General features: G+C 50.0%; 1 protein-coding gene across 2 annotated transcripts in view; it reads left to right on the top strand.

Annotated features, from left to right (window-relative positions):
• The window catches only part of Myrip (myosin VIIA and Rab interacting protein), a 183,656-nt gene that overhangs the window by 171,703 nt on the left and 3,346 nt on the right, over positions 1–8,607 (top strand). Inside the window, exons 13-16 of one of the 2 annotated variants that reach the window (XM_005348115.3) lie at positions 1,333–1,494; positions 4,586–4,690; positions 4,788–4,848; positions 6,517–6,635. In XM_005348115.3, coding sequence (XP_005348172.1) covers positions 1,333–1,494; positions 4,586–4,690; positions 4,788–4,848; positions 6,517–6,635 — 447 coding nt within the window. The remainder of the gene's footprint in view (positions 1–1,332; positions 1,495–4,585; positions 4,691–4,787; positions 4,849–6,516; positions 6,636–8,607) is intronic. The other variant, XM_013346623.2, reaches the window with a different exon arrangement.

Here is an 8,607-nt window from a genome sequence, read left to right on the forward strand (position 1 = left end):
GAAGACATGAAACATTCCCATATTTAGCATGGTGCTTATAATGGTATCCATCTTTAGAGTCACCTGGACATTCAAAGAGTTAAGTAATGGTCCAGCAAGATGACAGAGTGGGTGAAGAGGCCACCAAGTCTGATGACCTGAGTTCAATCCCTAGGACTCACGTGGTGGAAGGAGAGAACTGACTCCTGCAGGCTGTCCTCTGGCACACGCGCGCGCGCGCGCACACACACACACACACACACACACACACACACACACACACACCATCCATCTAACACATACCCAAACCCACAAACAAATAAATGGAATTTTAAAAAATAAGTCATGAATCTCTTGCCTTAGTTCCTGGCCCGGTAAACACATCACCACTACCATGGCCCTCCTCCAGCCCCTCGAGCCCCATCACTTTGATGGTAAGTTCTGATTCAACTGTGCTCAGTGGCAAACCTCTGTGCTCCCTCCCCACCCAGTGCCCGGAAAGCAGATTTTCAGAAAAGACAAAGTAAAAACATAACCACTCCAACCAGACTGAGGGCTCAGATCTATTTCCTATTGCTTTGTCTTGGCTGTGATAAAAACAGCTTTTTAAAACATAACATTAGCAGATAGTGGAGTCGACAAGATAAATTGCAGTTTGGGGATAGATAAGCCCTTGGGTGAAGGTGTGCCTTTGTTGACAAGTTTACGGTAAATAACCAGACTAGATCAGGAACAACAGTTATATTTTAGTAGTTGAAAAGGGGAAACTCACGCTACAAGAGTGGGAGGTTGGAAATCCAATAGGTCCGGCAGGCGCCGCACAGAGAGAGAGCGGTGCACCTGGATTTCTACTTGGGTCCCAGGTAGCCACACCCTAATTAGATGTGATTGCTTGATAGTTTCCCCATCATGCCTTCCTCTTGTTCCTAGTAAAATGAGTGATCCCGGGCATGTCATCATTGTCACCAACACTGCCAATTTCCAGTCATGTTTGTCTGTTGCTGTGCTTAAACAGGTCGTTTCACGTAAATAATTCCAAAATGTTCCCATACTGAGTTTATTGCCACTTGATATTCCCTGTTGTAAGTCCCTGGACAGATTCACAGTTCACAGTTCACACTGAGACTGCTGTTCCAGTTTCTAAACCAACTTTCCCTGTGCTCGGAAGAGAGGGGAGATGTCAAAGGCTTCCTGCCCTCACCTAAGGGTGAAGAGCATCGATACGGGGGAGATCCCATCTCTCCCTCCCCCAGTACTGAGCCCAGTTTTCTCTGGTTCCTTGCTGACTGATGTCCCCTTGAAGAGCCTGGCCACCCCCAGTCCTCTGGGCTCAGAACTACACTGTCTCTGCAGGTGTACCTGGCAGCGGGCACCGTGTATGGGCTGGAGGGACAGCTGAGCGAGCTGGAGGATGCTGCCCGCTGCATCCACAGCAGCACGGGTGAGATGGAGCTAGCGGATCTGGAGGACCAGGTGGCTGCAGCTGCTGCACAGGTACACCATGCTGAGCTCCAGGTGAGCCCCTCCTCGCTCCCACCTTGTAGACACATTTCAGAGTCATGATGCCTGCCATTAGCTCCTGCGGGCGAGCATAGAGGTGTCTGCTTATAGCAAAAGACTCTAGCAAACCTTTTCTGTCTTTAACTTTGTGTGTATTTTTCCTGCATGCATGTGTGTGCGCCATGTGCATGCTTGGTCAGGAGAAGTCATTGGATCCCTGGGAACTTCAATTTATGGGTGACTGTGAACCACCATGTGGGTGCTGGGAAGCAAAGCCCAGGTCCTCTGCAGGAGCAGCAAGTGCTCTTAGTCAGTGCTCCACCTCTGCAGCCCCCCACCCTTTTCCTAAAATAGAAAGGGTTTCTCCTTCCCGCCTTTAGCAGAGCCTCAATCTATATTATCGATCTTAGATTTCCTTTAAGACTTACACTGATGGCTGAGGAGATGGTTCACCCAGAAAGTGCTTGCCACAAAAACCTGAGGGCTTACGATCCCAACCCCCACACAGAAAGCCAGGCAAGGTGACAGGTACCTGTAATCCCAATGCTGGGGAGACAGAGGTGTGAGCATCCTTGAGGTTTGCTGGCCGGCCAATCTAGTCAGATCCACAAGTTCTATGCACAGTGAGATACTCTCTGAAAATATAAGGTGGAGAGCAATGTCCACCCCTGGCATCCACAATGTGTGTATGTGTGCATGTGTGTGAGTGAACAAACTTGCACACACACACACACACACACACACACTCATGCACACTTTCTGCTGCTCTCCTCCTATTTCATCCCAAGGCCACCCCTCTCTTACTGTGGGCTGCTCCCTGATGGTTCCCCAGCAGGGACTCACAGTCACAGGAGAGCCAGGTCACAGCTGTCTGGCCTACAGGAAGTGACTCCTGACCTAACAGAGGCGGAGCTAGAGAGAAGGTTTGGCAGCTAAGAACACTGCTGCTCTTGCAGAGGACCTGAGTTCTGGTCCCAGTACCCACGTCAGATGCTCACAACTGCCTGGAACGCCAGCTCCAGGGGATTCGGTTTCCTCTTCTAAAGTTTGTGGGCACCTGTGCACGTGTACAGACCCACACAACGTACGTACATATGTATATGTGAACGAGGAAATCTTTTTGAGGGGCTACATAAAGGAATGAGCAGGTGGTGCACACCTCCCAGGCCATGGCTGAGGACAGGATCTTAGACACAGCCGTCTCCACTGAACGCTCGTCCCCTGCATTCTGAAAATGCTTCTTAGCACTGACTCTAACTGGGATCTGTGATCACTCTCTCAGAAACGCATACCATTTTATTTCCTTTATAAAGGACCCACGATCGGTCCACTGCCCGTAAACTGTACTATGGGAGCCACTACTAGGCAAGGTGGTAATGCCAGCATTGAGGAGGATTAAGATTGGGAGTTCAAAGTCATCCTTGTTTGCAGAGCAAATTCAGGACTAGCCTGGGCTACATAAGATGCTGGCTCAAGATACATAAGTAAAGAAAAAGGTGGGAGGTCCGTATGTTTCTCTAGACTAAGAAGCAGCCGCATGGCTCAGCAGAGAAGGGCACTAAACACACAAGCCTGGAAACCCGAGTCTCTCCAGAGAAACAATTCCACCAGGATGTCCTCTGACTTACACAAGTGCCATGGCATGTGTGTCCCATGTACACTTTATAAATACATAAATAAATAATTTTTAAGAGGAGAGGAACAGGAGTTCCATACAAATCCCTGGCATCACTGCTGTATTTTTTGTTTGTTTGTTTGTTTTGTTTATCGAGACAGGGTTTCTCTGTGCAGCCCTGGCTGTCCTGAAACTCTGTAGGCCAGGCTGGCCTTGAACTCAGAGATCTGCCTGCCTCTGCCTCCCAAGTGCTAGAATTAAGGCGTCACCAGCACCACCTGGTTTTGTCCTTACATCTTAACACTACATCCCAGCCAGGTCTGAGGAGATGGCACAGCACAATTGGTAAAGTACTTGCCCGGCAAACATGAGAGCCCGGTTCCCATCCCCAGATCCCACATTTTAAAAAATATGAAGGAAATGCCCTGCATGGTGGTATGTTCTTGTAATCCCACTACCTCAAAGGAGGTAGAGACAGTCGGATCCCTGGGGCTTGCTGGCTAAATTGTCTTGTTCCAAGTCAGTGAGAGATGCTGTCTCATAAAACAAGCAAGCCGGAGATCTCTCTAAAACTCCTTCCACCCCCTCTTCCCCAATGTCCCTGAGCGAGGGTGTGGGCGGAGTCCTGAGCGAGGGTGTGGTCGGTGTCCCTGAGCGAGGGTGTGGTCAGCCTATTAGCCACTGACCCTGCAAAGAGAAGCTTCTTCAATGGGATATGGAAGCTGCGTTAAACTATGGCTGTAAAGATGAGTATTTAGAAGTCAGTTAGGAGCCACGTCCATTTAGCAAAATAATATTGAGTTCTGCCCTGGGGCCCATGACCTCCCTAGCCACTGGTATTTGGCCGGGCTTACAGAGAACTAGGCCTGAGTTCCATCCCGTGGAGCAGGCCTTAAGTGCAATCAGAAAGCAGCTAGTTACTCCCAAAACACTCACGCCACTGCTACACCACGTAGGTCTCACTTTTTCAAGTCTTTAATTACCTCAGCAGGCCTCCCTGAGGACCAAGGTTCCAGTACCTCTGCAGAACAAGTGCAACCCTTATCCTAGCCCTAGAGGATGCCCTGGTCACTGAGACCTAGGTGGTTCCAGGCCAGCATTCCCACAGTGCTCCAGGCCTTCGATTTCTCCCTGTGCCTACTCCAATAGGGCTGTTGACATGCTCCAGAGCTGTAGAACTGGAAACTTGAATTTATACATTTCTTGTGTTTCGTCTTTTCCTTGCAGCTCTAGATAGATCAAATGATTGGTAGAAGCTGAATGGCCCACGCCTGTCCCTCCAGCGCTTAGGAAGGAGGTGGAGGCAGGAGGTCATCCTCAACTACATAGAAAGTTCGAGGCTAGCCTGGGATGCGGGAGACTTTTTCTCAAAAAGAAAAACAAAATTGAATGTGTGAGTGAGCTTCCATCAAAGAAGGCTTGTTCTTTGTGAGTTTGTAACGCCTTAACCAGGAGTCTTTCTTCCTTTGTGTATCTTCCCGCTGCGTGAAGATTTCTGACATCGAGAGCCGGATTTCAGCCCTGACCATCGCTGGCCTGAACATAGCACCCTGCGTGCGTCTCACTAGACGCCGGGATCAGAAGCAAAGGAGCCAGGTGTGTCTGTCCTTCCCTCCTCCCTTAGGTTGCATGGTCTGGAGCATTCTGGATGCCGTCTCTGCGGCGCTTTACTGAAGGCTGCGCTTGTTTGTAGGTACAAACTATAGACACATCGAGGCAGCAGAGGAGGAAACTGCCCGCTCCGCCTGTGAAACGTACGTTGCACTTAAAACACACACTTGAGTCCCTGGAAGAGCTCAGAGCCTTCCGTGTGTGACCCAGTGTGCCCTCTCCCCAAGGAGTGTTCTAATCTGCCTTGCTTGTGAGTGTGTGATAGGTGTGCATGAGGATGGGTGTGTATAAGTGAGCATAAGTGGGTGTGAGAGTGATGGTGTGTGTCAGTGTGCCCATGTGAGCAACCGTGTGTGTCCGAGAGTATGAGGAGGTGAGCGTGTGTTTGTGAGTATGTGTATGAGGGTGATATGTGTGTGTGTGTGTGTGCGCGCGCGTGTGTGAATGTGAAGGTCTGTGGCTGAATGTGGATGTACACGTGAGGGTGTGGGGCTCAGTGTGCAGCTGAGGGTGGGTATGTACACGAGTGTGAGGTTATAGATGAGTGTGGATGTGTGTGTGTTGTTGTGTCCACGGGAGAGTATATGAAGTGTGTGAGCACATGTGTGTCTTTGTATGGGAGTATGAGTGTGTGGGAATGTGCGTATGGAGAGAGAATGTGTGTGATTGTCTTAGTGTATGTGTGAACGTGTGAACATGTGTGTGTGTATGGGGGTGTGAGTGTGTGATTGTCTTAGTGCATGTGTGAAAGTGTGAACATGTGAGTGGGTATGAAGTGTGTGTAGCCTGCTGGGGATACAGGTGCACATGTATAGACGAGAGTGTTGGCATGTGTGGGTGAATGCACGCATGCATTCTGAATGTGTGTGAGCATGTGTGAGGGTGGAGGAGTGTGTTAGTATGTGAGAATCTTTGTGCTTATTTTTCTGAGTGTGTGTGTGTGAGCGTGAGTTGTGTAACTGTATAAGAGAGTAAAGTGTGTTAGCGTTGGCCACTTGAGTGTGGAGGTATCTGGGTGTGAGTCGGGTGTATGCGTGTGTGGTATGTGTGTGGGGACGGACTTGGTGTGCAACAGTGTGTGCATAAGTGTGAATGTGTTGGTGTGTGTGCAGGAGTACCATGTGAGTGTGCCAATGGTGGAGTCCCTGCCTGTTTGAGTAGGAGGCTGAGAAAGTATGTCAGTGTGAATGCATTTCTGGGTGTTTTGAGTGTGTGCATGTGTTTAAGAGTGTGTTTATGAGCGTGTGTGAATTTGAGTTTGGGGATGTGGCTGTGTTTGTGAGTGGGCATCTGAATGTATGTTCACTGTTCACGTTTGCGTGTTTGAATGTGTGTACGCATAAGTAACTGTGCTTGAGCGTGAGGGTACATGTGTGTTTTGTCTGTGTACATATGTGAATTTGAGATCTGTTTAGTGTGAGCATGCCTGAGCTTGCATGTAAATGAGTGTGTGGAGCTAGGCTGGTGACCAGTAACCCCCAGCAATGCCCCTGCCTCTGCCTCCTGCAGTACCTGGGTCACAAGCTATTTTACGTGGGTGCTGGGATCCAACCTCAGGCACAGTGAGCCGTGCCGACTGGGCCATCTCTTCAGCGTTCTTACCTGTATTGACTTGGGGCCCCCAGAAGCAAACCCTGGTACATGGACGCATGGGAGGATGTTTGTGGGGAGATACCAGGAAGTGCGAGGGTGAGGGCAGAGTGTCAGGGTGCTGTAACTAGTGATGAGCTACTCCTTGGGGAAATGAAGCCAGCTCTCCCACACCGAGCCATCTCCCTGCTCCTAATTCTCATTATTTGTTTCCTTTTTAGCTGAAAAAATTGAAGCATCTTCTGTGACCCCCGTTAAAACATTTAACCGCAACTTCCTTCTACAAGGCTCCTCCACAAGCAGGCCCTCGGAAAGGGAAGGCGACCCCAAGGACTTGGTGGTAAATATCATCTCCGGCCCCGTCACGCCACGTGATGGTTCCTCCTTTCCTGTGTCCATCAGGTCACACAATGGTCCCCTCATCCCTTCCTTCGACAGTTGCCCCCAGCAGAGCTCCAAGAGGCAGCCTTTCTGTCTGGTCTCCTGGCCTGTTTTAGATTTGGGGGAGGTGAGTGCCACCCTGTCTGGCACTGCTGGCCTCTTTAGCCTGAGTCTGTCAACTCGGTTTTCTGTCTAGTTCCTCTCAGGAACCAGCTACATGGGAGAGATGTGAAAGTGTGCCGGGTCTGCTGGCTGTGTAAGGGGTTTTACTCTGAGATGGCCCGTATGCATCTGAAATTTCTGTTAGCCACAAATGCCTTTTCCTAAGTAGAATCAGCAGCTGCCCCCAAAGGTGACAAAGGACAGGACAGAGGATAATGTCACAGACTCTGGGGATCACACAGGAAGGGCTAAGGGAGTATTTGCTGGAAAAACATTTGCAGCTAGGCACGGTGGCTCATGTCTGTAATCTCATCATTAGGGAGGCTACGGCAGGAGGATTGCTGCAAGTTTGGAGCCAGTCAGGGCTTCATGATGAAGTTCTGGTGAATCACAGTTACACAGCAAGGCACTGTGGCTGAGAAACATGGAGTGTCTGAGGTCTATTAGTGCTGTGATGAAACACCATGACCTAAAGCAACCTGGGAGAAAAGGGTCACAGTCCATGAGGGAAACAAAGGCAGGAACCTGGAGGCAGGAACCTGGAGGCAGGAACTGATGCAGAGCCCATGAATGGAGTGCTGCTTATTGGCGCTCAGCCAGCTTTCTTATGAAACCCAGGACCACCGGCCCAGGGCATAGTACTACCCACAATGGGCTGGGCCCCCCATCAATTCTAACTAAGAAAACACTTTACAAGTTTGCCTACAGTCCAGTCTTACGTAAGCATTTGAGTGTGTGTGTGTGTGTGTGCGTGCGTGCGTGCGTGCGTGTGTGTGTGTGTGTAACAAGACTTGCAGCTGGGTTATGGTGGCTTGCAGATACAATCTCAACATAAGGAGGCTGGTTAGAGAGGATTGCTGCAAATTCAGCACCTGCCTGGGCTACACAGTGAGCACCAGGCCTGCAAGACACTGTCTCAAGACAGTTCACAGTACTGTGTGTGCTAGGAGTTCAGAAAACAGAGCAGTTCATTGGACCCAGGCATGTCCATAATCCATGCCTTGCTGCTGGCAGACCCTGTGTGGAATGGCTGGGGGCTACGAGCACACACCCACCTGCTGCTGTGTGGGCACCCTCTGCCTCTCTCTTCCTCATCGTCACTCTCCTGGTTCACTCTGAGTGCAGAAGCAGCAGAGGATGGCATATATGAGATCTAGCCTTTGAACCACATTTTACTGTCTCGAAGGCCACAAGGAACCTCGTCCCTCATTGCCTTTCCTTCAGAGGACAGCTGTAACCCATGACCTTCCAAAGTTCAGTCATCTTGCTACTGGCCATAACTTCAAAAAGCTTTCTTTAAAAAATTAAGCCAGGTGGTAGTGATGTAAACCTCTCATTCCAGCACCCAGGAGGCAGAGGCAGGCAGATGTCTGTGAGTTCAAGGCCAGCCTGGTCGACAGAGTGAGTTCCAGGACAGAGAATTAAAGCCTTATTGCACTCAACACAGGTCAGCAGAGTCAGGGAAGAAGTCGGTCATAAATAAGATGATTCAATCAGCTTCACAGCAGCAGACCATACACAGGTCGGAAGGGCCTATAGAGCTGCTTATCCTGTCGCCATGACTAAATACCTGCCCGGAAGCAACTAAAGAGCCAGGGTTTGCTTTTGCTCCATTTCATATCTGGGAAGGCATCGTGGTGCCTGTGGCACACAATCTGCCCGCGGTGGGGGGAGCCTGAGGTGGTTTGCTCACATTCAGAGTCAGAAAGCGGTGCGAGGAAGGCCAGGCAGGAAGGAAGGTGTTTATAAACCCTCAGTGTGACCCACGT

Source organism: Microtus ochrogaster, chromosome 5 (genome assembly GCF_000317375.1).
Source record: "Microtus ochrogaster isolate Prairie Vole_2 chromosome 5, MicOch1.0, whole genome shotgun sequence".
Taxonomy (NCBI): domain Eukaryota; kingdom Metazoa; phylum Chordata; class Mammalia; order Rodentia; family Cricetidae; genus Microtus; species Microtus ochrogaster.